This window comes from Nelusetta ayraudi, unplaced genomic scaffold (genome assembly GCF_046127955.1).
Source record: "Nelusetta ayraudi isolate G7.1 ecotype Tasmania unplaced genomic scaffold, CSIRO-AGI_Nayr_v1 ptg000092l, whole genome shotgun sequence".
In the NCBI taxonomy this organism is placed as follows: Eukaryota; Metazoa; Chordata; class Actinopteri; order Tetraodontiformes; family Monacanthidae; genus Nelusetta; species Nelusetta ayraudi.
Genome location: NW_027466142.1, coordinates 3,521,725 through 3,537,670, shown reverse-complemented (window position 1 = coordinate 3,537,670; position 15,946 = coordinate 3,521,725). Strand labels below are relative to the sequence as shown.

General features: G+C 39.4%; 1 protein-coding gene across 2 annotated transcripts; it reads right to left on the bottom strand.

The window, feature by feature from the left end:
- Positions 1–429: 429 nt before the first annotated feature.
- On the bottom strand, positions 430–14,558 carry traf2a (Tnf receptor-associated factor 2a). 2 transcript variants are annotated; one of them, XM_076047068.1, is made up of 10 exons: positions 14,071–14,556; positions 12,699–12,777; positions 11,996–12,094; positions 11,334–11,495; positions 10,347–10,421; positions 10,112–10,186; positions 6,027–6,509; positions 5,253–5,430; positions 4,071–4,219; positions 430–3,460 (listed from the first exon to the last, which is right to left on the bottom strand). In XM_076047068.1, the coding sequence occupies exons 1-10, from the start codon at positions 14,256–14,258 to the stop codon at positions 3,242–3,244; spliced, it is 1,707 nt and encodes a 568-aa protein (XP_075903183.1). In that variant the 5' UTR covers positions 14,259–14,556; the 3' UTR covers positions 430–3,241. The 2 variants fall into 2 exon arrangements, with proteins under 2 accessions (XP_075903183.1, XP_075903184.1); XM_076047069.1 differs by lacking the exon at positions 10,112–10,186 and having other exon boundaries at positions 14,071–14,558.
- Positions 14,559–15,946: the final 1,388 nt, after the last annotated feature.

The window sequence follows — 15,946 nt, the reverse complement described above, 5'->3', positions numbered from 1 at the left end:
CAAGAAATCAGTGAGTTAAAACCAGGATTGGTTTATATGTCCACCCTATAGCTTGAATCAGGACTATTCCTCTATAGTAGATCTGAGTGAAGATCCCTTGAGATGCTGGGCTGTTCAATGATTAAATACTTGTCAATAGTGAGTAGATTCAAAAAAATGAGTGAAATCCATCTAAATTCTTCACCCACTGGCACTAGTGCATAATGCAAATCTCAAACTCACATTTTACTCAACCTCATCTAAACCATGTCTTTTTGCATTACTATTTTGTGCCCCCATGTGGCCAGACCGTGTCATCAAAACTCATTTGTGTAGAGTGGATTTCAATTCGGCAAATGTGTATGCATTTCCTAATACATACACAAAACACAGCAGTTCTATAATTGGGGGCCTTTCATCAAACAAAACTCAATATACAAACATCGACAGACTGTCAAGAGTGCAAAATGTTTATTATCACATGACATAAATAAAGAACGCTGCAGAGGAAACAAGTTGACTGCAGTCTCAACACATTACTACAGGTAAAAGCTCTTCATCTTAATCTCAATTTGGGTGTCAAATAAATATCTAAGCAGATAAATAAGTATTTGAATAAATGCCCTCTTCAATTTACCAGGTTTCCTATTTAGAACACATACATCACATTGACATGGTTTTGTTTCTATTGCAAAAACATATAGGCAGTGTGGCATTTCCTATAAATCAATATCGCTGATACAGCATAACATCAATCAGCTCAAATTTATTACTTCTAAGCTGAAGTTGAGAGAACGTTCTGTCAGTCATTCAACAGGTCAAGCTACATTTGACACTTAGCAAATTGAAATGAAATGTGAAGCCCTTTAGTTGTATTTGTGAGTTACGATAAATCTTTTGTCCCAGCCAACATCTATCAATTCATTTCAACATTTCAAATGATAAGAACGTCCAAACAGGGCTCCGAGCTACACCGAGAAGCTTTACACAGGGCACACACTGACAAATTAGCCTGGAAAAGACATTAACGTGAGGTCAGTCTGTACATTCTAACATCAATGGACTTATGAAAAAATAAAGGTACAGGCACTTCATTTTGGGGGAAAAAGGTTAATCCAAAATGAAAGAAATGCATTGAAATGAGAAAACATTAACTAGATCCTTAACACTTCAATTCCAGCCCAAATTTCAGTGTTCTAAATCACACAATTCTGAAGCGAACCTGTGTGTGCAAAATGCATTCACACTGAGAAGCATGTGAAGATGCAGGGTATTAAATGCGTACTCGAACAATCCATCCAATCCAAAACAACCCAAGCTTAACATCCTGAAATAATGTGACACTGGCAACACAGCAAAAGCTCTATCACAAACTTCCCAGCTCAGTGGCAGTATGAGATTATAACCACCTGGTAACTGTCACTGTGTTCTACAGATGTAAGTTGTGTACATTTTAAATCAAGTATCCCTTCAATCAGTTAGGTAATGTTTGGTGGACCTGTCATGATTTGGTAACGTTTGGATGTTAGTTTGTATTCTGTTAGCTGACTTATGTGCTCCTAGCTACAGTGAGACATTTTAATAAGGCATTTCAGGCAATCATATTAAAATAAAACACAGTCTTCATAGTAATAATAGTAAACTTGCTGCAACAACTATGCTTAGAGATATTTCAGAATTCAATTTTCACCCCACTTACTCCTCAGCCCTATGGAGACCGATGGAGACTTTCATTATCCAGGCAAAGAATTCCACCCAGTGGGTGCCTAATGTGAATGAATAGGCCAAAAGCATGGTGTTAATGCTGTCATTTTGACACTGAACTGTCACATCCTCTACACACTCGGATGATCACGCTTGGTGAGAATATATGCAAACAACTATAGAGTTGTTTTGTCTTTAAATTTCCACTGAAAAAGTTTTTTTTTTTTGTTTTAAACTCATGTTTAATTTCTAAAACATGTAGGCGCTGTATCGTACAGGTAATTAAGGTTGCTGAGGGTTGGGAGGGTTTGTTGGCACCGAACGGAACAGTGGGTCTCTTGATCAAAATAATTGGCCACTCTGAACACATTACTTTTGTTTGTTTAGGTCCAAAAACTTTATTATGAGTGAACTAAATATATTTTTATATAAAATATATAGGTAAATATCTGCAATTTGATTATTATGTTGTTTTTTTTATCATTTCTAAACTGAATGAAATAATTTAGATGACAGAATAATAATTACAGTATACAAAATGAATTGTAACTGACATTCCTGTTACTATTTTGATACACCTTTTGCAGTTGGAAGTAACGCTGTGCAAAAAACGTCACATAATAAAAAGTTGAACCAATCTACAGAGCCTCTCGCCAAGGTAAGCAAGCAAATGGCCTAATATATTTCAAAGACAACTGACAAGAAATAACGGGAATACTGCAACGTCTACTACTAAGGGGCAATGAACCACTTTGCGAGTCAAAGAATAAAGGTCCTACAAACTGAATGCAAAATGAGTTGGAACTTAAAATGTAAAAATTTCTTGTTTAATTTTAATTTAAGTCATATTCATTTTAGAGTGTAATAGAGTCAGTTGTAGCACAAGTAAGAAATCAAACCTTAAAAGCAAAAGAAATACATAATCCAAAAAACCTACGTGCTTTACTTTTATTTTAGTCCTTTAAAGCTCCTGGCTCGCTGCAGAGATACACAAAGAAACAACCTGTTTAACATAGCAATAGTTTGCATGTTAAAGAGCGTAATATTTTCCCTTATGTAGTCCCACAATATACACACATTCGCCATTCTTCTACCCCGTGATGACACTCACAAAATGGTTGAGTAAAGGCGTTTGAAACATTTAAGCCAGATAATCTTTATGACGGGGTACTATACCAAATGTGATCATTCTAGTTCTGTGGGCCTCATAACTTGGTCAGTGTCTGTGAAGGTTCTTAGTAGTCCAGGTCATAAGAGTCTTGATGGTTAAGTGAAGGCAACTGGACAGGTTTTCATAATGGGAAGAGGTTTCACCTGTCTTCAAACCTGTTTAGTTACCTTAACTTAACCATAACCAAGGAGATTGGCAAATTGCTATAAAAAAAAAACAACAACAAAAAAAAGAAAGGAAATTGTGCTATAATTTAATAATTTTGCTTCAAATAATCCATATTCTAAAGGAGGTGCAAGAGCCCCCAAATGTTACTATTTACTAACATAAAATCCTCTGAACCCATCATACTCTTGGTAGCATTAAAAGTCAGTTTACACTGTGTGTCTACAACCCAGTTAGGTCTACAATGGCTTTAATGAAGATCGTGTCATCACGTATATATGAATTTTTAGAGTCCAACTTGGAGAGTGTACAGAAGAGTGGGCAGCCACTGGCAATGTTCATGTCACTGACTGGCCTCTGAAATGACGAGGAAGAGATATCAGGCCGGAACGCATCGATGATGTGTTCTCTGTTGTTCTGGTCCAGCAGCATTAGGGTGACCTGGGGACAAATGTTAACAAGTGATAACCTTACATTCACTCTGACTAAAAAGTATGGTCAGACTTTATGATTATAATTTATAATAACTATGTAATAACCAAGAAGACATAATTTATATACTCAAAAATAATGATCATTACATGATTTATTTATTTATCTTATTCCTTTCATGAAAGTGCACAACAGAATTTATATATACACTGTATTTTCAAATTAAAATCCAATTCTGTGATTGGAATAATTTACAACTTAAGTTGAACAAGATTTATATATGGTAAATCATCAACATTATTTGTATCGCTATTGTATTGTACTTATGTGGTGTTCATGGTTTCCTAACATCACCAGAGAAGAATTTAGCCCAAAATATGGGGACTTATTAGCCCCCCCATCCAGTTTTTTAAACTGTAGATTACACCAACGTAAAACAAGCATTGCATTTTGTGTGGTAAAATGTATGTTTTGTATGTTACCCATTATTATTATTATTATTATTATTATTATTATTGTTAACACAGCAATAAGAGAGACACGGTTTGGACAGACAGAGTTTTGTTTGACTATTGTTATCTTTAAAAACACATGCACATGAGACAATAATTGATTTTACCTTCTGATTAAAAGGCCACTTGAGGAGTGCATCACTATGTCCTCTCATCACAACAAAAAACAGAGACAAGTGGCTGCCACGGCCGGTCCCATCACCATTCAGGTAGATCCGCAGGCACATCTTATAGCCGTATTTACTTGTATAGAAGGCTGTAAAATAAAGGACACAGGAACAGATTAAGAATGTCAAATGGCAATTCTAAACGGTGAAGGCCTTTTGCATTGTAGACAACTATAGCCGGCAGGCTGTAACATTGAGTAGGCAGAGCGGCCATTAATGCTAAACATGACAGCACGATGAGTCAATCAGACTCAATCTTACAAGTACTCCAGGTGTTGTTAAGAAAATGAATGCATGCAGCACTGAGATTTGTGGTTTTGTCTCTAAACTAATAGAAGGCGTTGAAATGACTTTAGTGATTGCCTTGAGACGAAGAGCGAAAGGGTGTGGTTAAATAACGACGAACGTGGATCTGCCTTTGGAGAACTAACATAGAAACAGTGGTGTCACTGTCTCTTAAAGGGTCTGATGATGAAGTATGTACCATCTCTAGGTCTTCCAGAAAACCAGCCAACACAGAGGGTACACTAGCAGCCAAGGTAGAACAATCAGAGGTTATTCAAATGCTACAAGCTCAAAAAGGTAAAGGTGGAGAAACTGGAGACTGAATAGAAACTAAGGGAAATTCTGGTCCAAATCAAATGAACTCCTGGCTGGTAAGGAGCTTAAGGATTGACATTGCAGCACTCTCAGAAACCTGCCTGGCTGATGAAAGGCAGCCGAGGGAGGATAAGGGTGCATAAGCCTTCTTCTGGAAAGACAAGGCAGCCGGTCAGCCATAAATCCACAGTGTGGCTTTGCTTTTTAGGGCCATCTGATTTGCCAACTCCCTAAACTCCCAGTGGGCACCAACACTAAATTACCATACATACATTATAATGCTTGCAGGCGTATGGTCAGTGGTGGCCAGTGAAATGGCCACTGTTATTAGCACTTAGGCCCCAACGCCTGATGCACAGGCTGAAGTCAAGGAGGCCCTCTATGCTGACCTGGGTAAAATCTTGTTCTTGTATTCTAATATTAACCTTTAATATTAGAAACATAAATTTATTTTAAACATATAAAATACTAAATGACAAAACGGCTTTTCATAATTCCGATGTTTGACAATAGTGTTTTTACCAGGGGAGAACATAGCAGGCGCACGGCCGGCTATAGCATCCTGCCTTTTCTTGGTGAAGTCTGAGATCTTCCAGACGAAGATGCCATCATATGTGGCTGCAGACATCTCCCTCATTTTCCCATCCATCTCCACGATTGACAGGTCCCTTAGGCTCACGGTCCTCTCTAATTGACGAACCTGCAGCACAGGCACACGTAGACTCATTTTAAGTCTTAAAAATCAATCTTCAACTGAGGATCCTTTAGGTACAGTGAGTGCAGTAATTGTCTTCACAGAAAGGCGGTCAAATATTAAATAGCCCCACATCGGCGCTCACTCGGTAAAAACGATAATGATTTGGCACACAACAATATACATCTACATAAGCATCCAAATAATAATAATATTAATCAATCAATTATGAAAAAAGGTCATTTATAATGCATGCAGATTCCAATGTATAAAATAAAACAAATCAAAATGTAGCTTCAGCGACAGAGGGTCTTTACTTCCTTTTGTTCATTTTTGGTACCATATGAATTCAATCCATCCATCCATCCAGGGTTACACCCCGGACATGTCGCCAGTTCATCGCAGAGCCACACAGAGGCAAATAAAGAAAAACAACCATTCGCACTCATGCACACACCTATGGTCAAATTAGAGATCCCAATTCACCTCACATGCATGTTTTTTTGACTGTGGGAGGAAGCCGGAGAACCCGGAGAGAGCCCACACAGACACAGGGAAGAACATGTGCATTCAAGCTGGATTAGCTGGATTAGTTCTATTACCTTGTTATTAAGAATTTCAATCTTATCCTGGTCTAGTCGATGCTGCCGGTTGTAGGCTTCCATGGTCGTGCATGAGCGCTCTATCTCTCTATTAAGAACACAGACAATGTTCTCAAATGTGCTAACTTTCAACTCCAGGTCTTGGCATCTCCGGCTCAGCTCAGCAACCTTTGTCTTTTCACTCTGAAACTGCAGCTCCAGAGCAGGTCCAACTGTGCTGGGAAGTGGAGTAAACGAGGTGGAGAGCGTTGAGGCACACGCACCCTGCATAGGTGCCGCACCTCCTCCATTTATCTGACCCATCTTCAACTCAAGATCCCTAAGGGACTGGTGAAGCTCCTGCAGCTTATGACTGGCCACTTCAAGGCTCTGGGGCTGCAAGCTCTCCAGGCTGACCTTGATGCCCATTATGAAACGCAAAAGAAGATTCAAATGTTCATAGGAACACTGCTGCTCGTGGTGTTGGATCTTCTCTTTTTCAACCTTGGGATCAAGAAAAGACAGTCATAAGACATACAAACAACATTCCTTATCTATTACATACCTATAAAGAACACATCTTTTCCATTCCTTCCGACAGCCAGGGTGGAGTTTTACATCTGGATATTTCATCACATACGCACAGAGGTCCGAGATGGGTACGACAAGAAAATGACGCTTCATCTATGTGACCTGGCTTTGTTAAATCGTCATCTCTCGCATCTTACTTCCTTGACAGCCTGTTGCCTCCCACGCGCGTACACACACACACACACACACACACACACACACACACGCACGCACACGCGCGCGCACACACACACACACACACACAGGTTTCTTCAGTATTCACAGTATTCAGAAAAAAGGTTTTTGGACACCTCAAGCATTTGTGATGTACTGCGTAGAGCTAAAAAACAGTCTGAAGTCTTCAAATGCACTTTATTTTAGTGGAGTCACCAACGTGCTGCACATACACTGTTCTGTCCAGCTCAGAACCGGATGTATAAAATAAGATAAATAAAATCCCTTGCAAGAATTTAGTTTTCTTATACTGTCTTATTAACAACAAAGAAAACATTCACTTTAATTTGTTTGTGTGTCTCTGATGCAGCAAAACCCTTCCCAGTACCCTATTGCCAGTTGGCATGACCAAACCAATCAAACACATTTTGACCAGAAAATCTTGGACACTTCGATAATATGAAGTGTCCAAATGCAACAGAATCCAGTTCATGCACTGCCCTCTTCCAAAGATTAGTTGGGTAAGAATGACAGTTGTTGGTGACCCAGGTCAAGAAGGTCTTGAGGTCAAGAAGAAATTTCAAAGCTCCTAAGAAAAAGAACCATAGAAAATGTACAGGGTATTTGAAAGGGCTCTAATCAGTCTCAATGAAGTGCACATGCCAAGGGTACAGAACCAGGCCGTAGGCATGCTCTCCCATTAGGAACCCCACCGTTGGCAATGTGGAGTTTGAGCACAGTTGCAGATTATCCACACGGTCCCGGGTGAAGTACAGGAGAGCAAAAGTCAATGTCATTGCCTCGAGTAAGTCTGCCAGCTGTGGTTCTCCCTCTCTGAACCAACAAATTCCATTAGGCAGGACATGCTGGCACACCCCTGGCAAGACTGCCTCTTTTATGGCTTGTCTCCACTTTGGTTTAAGTTTACTCTTTACAGGACGGACAATCGATCATACAACTAAACAATGTTGCTGGAGGCCAGGGAGGACAATCACATGGAACTTTGCGATTGTGAAAGTACTTGAATGAAGGCTTGGAAGAGGGACGTGTCCTTGTAGTTGAGAGGACACATTCGGCATTATCGTCCTTCACCTGGAAGTGCAGTCCCTATGGGCTAGACTCATACTGAATTCCTGTGTCCAGGCTGTTGTTACTTGCGCAATCTTAACTCAAATACATACTAGTATGAGATGGAAGCTTTTCACCAGGTGGTATGATAACGAGAATGGGGACTAGGACATTGACCAGAACCCTAAACCTAACCCAGGCCACAGTACAATACAACTAGATAATCTGATTGGATGAGACTGTATGTCTCTGCTATTAAAATATGCCGAGTCCCCACAGCATTTCAAAATTGTACACCATTTCCAGACTAATTTCTGCATGTTTTTTCAGATAATTTACATCAAAGAAATAACTGAAGAAGAGTGTGACCATTTTGACTTTGCAGTCCATGTTCAGAAAATACTTGCTGTCTCATAGCGTGGGATACCAAACAATCTATCAAAGTAGCAATGCAAAGAGCAGATTTTTCTGCCTTTAAGAGCACCGTTTTAGCGCTGGGGTGCTGTCTTGCTTTCTTTGCCTTCTTTTTCTGGCTTCCCCAGTTCTATAGCCTCCATCTTTACAGTGTCTGTAGTGCTAAAAGCCATGTGTTATCCACTATTTAAGCCCCGGCCAAAACTAAGGAAGCATTTCTACTTTTGTCTTTTTGCTATTTTGCCAGTAAGATGTTTTGGTGAGCTCCATGCCCTGTCTATTGCTGAAGACTGAATGGCTCTGGGGTTACAATGTGGCCGAATCTCTTCTCTCTCCCTAAGAGACTTTAAGCCTTTCACGCGAAGCAGCGAATACACTTGGTATTGTTTTTGCCTCACAGTGAGGGAAGGAGGTGACCAATGTAAGGCTGTTGTGTGCAATTTAGGTACTTTACGGATGGAAAAATGAGCCCTTTTCTATAATGCTGGGCACAAGAAGGGACAAACTTTTCTAAACAGACGCTGCCACATTGGAATGTTGAGAATATTTTAAAAAACAAAGTATGTAACTAAGGATCTATGAATTCCAGATGACTGCCAAAATTGTTTGTCAGTTGGGAATATTTCGAAATTCCAACAGAACAAAAACAACAAAACAGGAACAACGACTGATTAGTAAGTAGCAGTGCACACCTTTCATATCTCTGAGACATAACTTTCTTGTTCATCTAAACCTCATGTGCATGTATGATGTAATATCTAAACCCTTGTAAAAGACCACCTTCTGGCAGCCATCCACCATAATCATAGAACCTTAGTTACATTTGTAGCTCTCAATTAGTGATGCAAAGTATGACATATTTAGAAATAGAAAAAAAGAAAAAAAGAGAAAAGAAGAATTGATGGTACATTTTTAAATAAGGTATTACGAGACATCATGAAACCTCCTAAATGTCATGTTTCTTGAAGCCATATAACTAAACTACACAAACAACCAAATTATTTTCTCCCTTCTTTCTTGGGGGATATTCTGTGACAATGAATTAGAACACACACACACACACACACACACACACACACACACACACATGCACGCACGCGAGCTGTTTAAAACAGTTTTCAGATTTCACCTTTTTCCCCACAAAATAAGGTCTCATCTTGTGGATGAAACCATGGCCTTAACTTGGGAGCTATAGAAAAAAATGAACAGAGTAGAAAAAAATGGTTGTAATCTCCTTTCCTACTGTAAATTTTGTGCCATTTGTTTTGAGTTCTTGTAACTTTTTTTTTTTTCCAAGAGTATAACAAACATAACTACTGTAGTTATTTCATGATGGCATCTACGCTCATGCACACAATAAAATTATACAAAACAACAAATAATTTATTGCCACTCATGTGGAAAGAAAGAGCATAAACTGTAAGTAAGTAAGTGTTGTTACTTTTACTATGAACGTTTAATGTTTAACTTTCAAGCTAAATGTTAATAAATAATCATGGTTAAAAAAAAACAACTTTAACCTTAAGTGCCCAATGAAGACATGGCATAGTTACATGGGTCTAGCTACTGTGTGGTACTGTAGACGTGTATTTATTATTTTAAAGATTTTCTTTTCTGTTTTTTTTTTATTATTTGACCCTGGAAGGGACACATATAAGGGAGGTACTATACTAAGGATCTCAACAGGCTATCAAGTATATGGTTTTTCACATTGGATTTTTAGAATATCTGGCTTCCTTACAATATTTCACTGTCGATTAATGTTAATATACCATCCAGTTTCAAAACAGTCTCATTTGAACCCTGTGTTCACAGTCAAGTATTTATAAGATTAATCATGACTAAACAAGAAGCAAATTAAGATGAAAATCTCTACTTACAGAAGTATTGCAGCCAACAACATGAAATCTGCATGGTGCTTTAAATTTACTGCAGTACTTAATATGGTCCACATACTGCAAAAAAAATAAAATAAATAAAAATAAAAAAATGTGAAAGAATGATGATCTTACGGTCTAAAGAATATGCTGTAAAACTTGAGTCAACCGAGATGGTAAATTTCGGTCAGTGCAACAGAAATGAGAATTAACAAATAAATAAATAAATAAAATCTACCTTTTCCCTGGGGATCTTTTTCTTTGCACAACCTTCACAAATCATTGGGTACTTTGGGCAAATTTCATCATGAGCCTAAAACAAAGCACAATACAGTGCAGTCAGTTCACAACAGCAGAGAATAAGTGCATCTCCTATCTGTACTTGTTGTTGTCGTCAATGTTTGTGGTTTGTGACAAACATGCATGGTCAAAAGAACAAAACAAAATACATTTGAAAAAACAAGTTACTTCTCTAGCTACAAAATCAATAAGTTGCATTGTTTCCAATTTATACATATAATGACATACAGACTTCACTTTTCAGCCTACTCTCTATATTAATGATAGCTAATGTACATCATTATATATCATCTAGTCTGTATAAGGTTTTCAGATAAAAATGTAGAGGTCACGCCCTTTTAAAGTCAAAGTTAAAGTCAAAGTTAAGAGCGGTGGGCAGCAGCAGTGCCACGCCCGGGAATCACTGGGTGATCTAACCCCCCAATTCCAACCCCGAATACTGAGTGCCAAGCAGGGAGGCAATGGGTACCATTTTTACAGTCTTTGGTATGATTCGGCCGGGGTCATAACATGTTGTTGTTTGGGGTTTTACCTGTACTACACCCTTGAAGCCAAACAACAGGATTACTTTGGAAACAAGAAAATACCCTTGCCTTACTTTAATGTAAACACAAAGAGGCCAACCACTAGCAGTGATTTTTTTTTTTTTTTTTTTTGGAATAAGGTTTCATTATAGACAGATAAAATCCTAACTCAAACCCCTACAAAACAGGTTTTGCTCAAATTTTACAAACAAAAATGTATGACAAAAAATGTATATTTGACTTTACTTACCTTTTTTAGTTCAACCCGTTTAAGCTGTATCTAAGTGAGTATGTGTGCATTGCTTCCTTATTAATTCATAAACAGCACTAATGACATTTATAACATCACAGATAAAATGTTGCATGTCAGTGTAAAGTGCTGCGGTCAATAGTAGCCTTACCTTGATGTTCTTTAAGTGGAAAGGTTCTTTGCAGTATTTGCAGTAAAGCGTCCTTTCTGGACATTCCCTTTCATTATGGTGTTCCTGTTCATTGGCTCTCATTAACTCTTTGCAGGAAGGGCACAGGATAATCATGAAGTCACAGCTGTCCTCGTGGCTGGCCTGTAAACAAATTTGTTTACATTTTGTGCAAGGTATAATAATTACGTCTTAATACAGGCCTAGTAACACGACGGGACTCCCATACCTAACTGTACACCGTGTGCGCTTCGTAACTGTAGTCTGCCAATTTACCAGCGATTTCAGATTACTTCAAGGTGTTACAGTGACATAAACCCCATTTTCACTTAGCAAAAACATCGGATATTTTACAGGAAAATTTCCCATGTTCTCATGTTCAACAATTGCTTGTCAGAAAGTAGGAGAGTTGGGTACGGAGTTGCTCACGAGTTTGTTCTTGGACCAAAACTCTTTTGACATTTACATGTTACTTCTTGGTAGTTTTATTAGAAAGCATAATAAAACTACCAAGAAGTTTTATACTTTAAACACTGAGACTGACGTCAGTGAAGTTATCCCAATAAGATCAGCAAATGATAAACTAGATAATCTATTTAAAGTCTAAATAAATGCAGAATTGAGAAGAATTCCCTAACATATACCTCAAATTCTTTAATAGTTCCCGTCCACGTGCATCCTTCGTTTGGACAAACAGCTGCCAAAGCCTCCACCTCTCTCCGAGCTGCATTGTCAGGAAAAGCCTACACAGAGAGGCAAAGGTTAATTTCCGAGCTTTCAAACACTTGTCACGGTTTATGATAATTCAAAATATGTCATGTAAAACACATGAAGCTTGCTTTTCTACAATGGAGTATTGTTGGCGACACAGTGGTGCAGCGGTAAACGCTGCCACCTCAAAGCAAGAAGGTTGTCGGTTTGATTCCGCGCGTGGGATCTTTCTATGTGAAGTCTGCAAATTCCCCCTGTGTCTGCGTGGACTCTCTCCAGGTACTCTGGCTTCCTCCCACAGTCCAAAACCATGCATGCAAGGTGAAATGGATAAATTGTCTTCAACCTAAGACACCTGGGATAGGCTCCAGCAGACCTTAGTGACCCTGAGCTCAGGAAGAAGCAGGTATTGGAATAGGATGGATGGATGGGTGATATTGTTTGTAGCCCACAAAACTGCATCTGTAATTTCTCCATCTCTTATCCATGCTGCATAGAGAGCCATTACAAATGCATTTAGCTCTACAACTGTACAAACCATGAGCTGTAACGTTACCATTTATTTTTATTTTGACATCCATTCAGAAATCTTCCTGATCACCCAAATAAATGTGTTGACAAAGAAGAAATACTTACCCCACCTTGCTTGAGAATAGACACAGGTTCCTCAAACAAGTCTTCTTTGATACAAGCAGAACATTTCTGTGGTCCAGAACTTAACAGATGGGGAGAATACAATTATTACATCAGTGTGGTGCTAGCATATTCTGAGCTTTCTGGTGATTTTTGGGTTGGTTTTTTTTGTTTTTCACAGCCATGATATAAAATGCATGACCAATTTTGGAAGAGGCTGTCCGTATAAGAGTAATGCTGTTTATTATTTGTGAATTAATAAAATATAATGCAACATACTTTTACTATATTCAAGAATATATTGTATATTGTTTGGCTTAAGCAACAATAGGGGCCCCCATTGTCTCTGAATGCCTGAAAATGACATTAAGTCATTAAGTGGAGGAAAATCATGGACAATTACATTGTCCAAGCAGTCATGGGGGTGCCCAGAGGATACCAATATTAATATGCTAGGTATGGAGGCGTCATAGGAGCCAAATTGCTAGCTTCCCCCTGCTTTGTGGCCACTGGTTAACTATCTTGTGGTCATGCAATAATATCTTGTGGCCACTCAGACGCTTGTCACCAGAGGGACTCCATGCATTTCTTTACAGTTTCCTGTCTGGATTCCATGATCTTGATACTGATACTTGATCCTACCTTTGACATGTCTGGAGGGGACAAAAACTAGCAGGTCCCAGAGGGTATAAAATCATAGCTAAGGGTGTTACCACCACATAGAGCTACACTCTTTATGACAATCACAATGACCTGTCGCAAGACATTTCCAGAACCATTTGTTTGAAATACACCTTTGCCACAAAGGAAGTAAAAGAAGGGGACTTTTAAAGTTCCTTGGTTAATTGTTCTACAAACTATGAACATCAAATTTATGGAATCTGTTCGATGGTTAAGAGTTTTTTTTTTTTTTTTCAATGCATAGTGACCTTAACATTAAAAAAAAAAAAAAAAAAAAATAGACATTGGGAAACCCTAACGAAAAAGACACTCTCTTTCAGTGTAATAGCCTGTATCCGACAAAGGTAAACGTTACCAGGTATAGCTGCTCACTTAATTCAACACAGCTGAACAACACTACCCTTCCCTATTTGGATTGCCTGCTCCAGTTCAACCACACAGACAACGGTCAGCCGGCCATCCCATCATACAAGTTGCGATTTTGAGGGTAGTGAAAACTACACATGCACCCATTCTGTTCGCTTTTGGGTTGCATGCTTCCGTACGTAACGTTTAGAGTCGGGTCGACTGTGACAGGAAGCAGGGCGACAACACAATGCGAGGTGCTACAGAAGATGACCGCTGACAAACGAGTCGCTCGGAGAGGCTAACAGCCACATCTGGCTAGCTCGTCCACAACCACGACGCTACTCACCTCACAGCTTTGTTGAAACAGAACGAGCAGAAGCGATGACCGCACTGAGCTTGCAATGGTCTCCTCAAGATTTTCTGGCAGGAATTACACAAGTGTTTAATTTCGTGGCTGTTGGCGAGAATTTTCTTTGAGAAGCCCGGTTTGTTGCCTTCCAGCGACGATGGTGGAGACGGCTCATGTGCAGCCATTATTCCCCCGAACAAAACCGGGGTGGTCGACGGGGTGTGTTCAAAACGGCAAACCCAGCTGAATGAAATAGCGTCGGTCGCCAGCAGTTAGACATTGTTGTTAAAGCCTACAGCTGCGAAACGTGTGTTCCTGCTTGTGCAGACAGTGCGCAGCTTCAGCGCGTATTCACGCAAGCCTCATAGCGTTTCTGTGACAGCAAATGATGCTGCGTTGCCACGCCGTATCGCTGTCTACCGCCAGGGCAAAGCCCGAGCAGAGGACACTGCGATGAATCGAATGTTAGGGTACGTCGTCGAGGTCTTTTAGCTCTGTTCACACTTTGATATGTCATCACTTCAGGGAGTCAAATTGTATTCGTGGTATGCAAGGTTTGCTAAAAACAAAACAAAACAAAACAAAAAAACAATTTGCCTCATAGGTCTTTGTGCCGGGTAAGAAAAAACAAAATCAGAAAAGTTCCGTAATTGATGTTCAAAGGAATTAAACGCTGTGATGTTTCAGATTCAAGATTCAAGAACTTTATTCGTCACATGCTCATGCTGGATGTGTAGTGTTTGAATCGATAGAAGTGGCAATGCTTACGAGAGGCCGTGCAAACGGCAAAAACAACATTCACAGTGATGAAAGGAAGAGCAGCAAAAACTGACAATCTGAACACTATATCAGTTTGCAAACATGTTATGGGTCGGCTTAAAGTAATATTTAGCCTTTACAGAGTTTCATTATTTTTTTTTATTTTTTTTTTTTTTTAAAGTGTAGGCAGTCTACATCACAATTCAACTCAATGACTTTGAATTCCTCAAAGTCATTGAGAGACAGAAAGGATGGTGTTCCTTTGCCTGCGTTTGCATATTTTAAAGATCCGTTTAATGTTCTTTAAAGACACGCCAACGCGCGCGCGTGTGTTGGCTCGTCACATCATCTAATATATTTCTAAAATACTTATTTATATATCATAATATTCACGCCTCATCAGCTCCGCAGTGACGCCAGAAATAGCGCCTGTTTTGGCAGGTGGCGTTTACGTCTGACAAACTACGTGCTGAAGTCAGCGCAAACTCAATGTGGTGTTTTTAAATAGGCATATTTGCACAGAAGGGAGTGTCAATTTCCGCGAAATGATCGATTTATAAATATATTCAAATAAGCCCTACCTGCGCCTCATCCCGTCATCCGCTGCTTTTTATCTTTACGTGCGGTCTGTGGATAAGACGCATTTTTTGGGTCGTATTGTCGCGGATTTTCTGCCGCAAAAACCGGGCAATCATTATGTGGATCTGGCCCATTGGTTTGCGAATACCCGGCGTTTAGAAACCGGGAGATAAATTGTTTTTTTACAGTCAGCTCCATCCTGGAACAGTTCGTTTTAACCGAGTTGATTCCATATTTGGATGTGTGGGTGGTCCCGGTAGTGAGCAATGATTGGAGATTGGAGAGCGGGTGCAGCGTGAATCCCACCCACTGATAAATCAAACACACTTTGATCCATTTGCCACCTTACGACAAATTTTACATAAACGTATACCAAGTCGGACAAATTGACATTAAGGCCTATTTTATTTTTGTTTTGCTAGCTTTTTACAACCATTTTTTTTGGCGAATCCTGCTGGCGAAACGACAGAGTGCAGGGTTTTAGCACTTCCGCGTTGGCCTCCGTTGAAAACCGGAAGCTTCGTCCATTTCACTT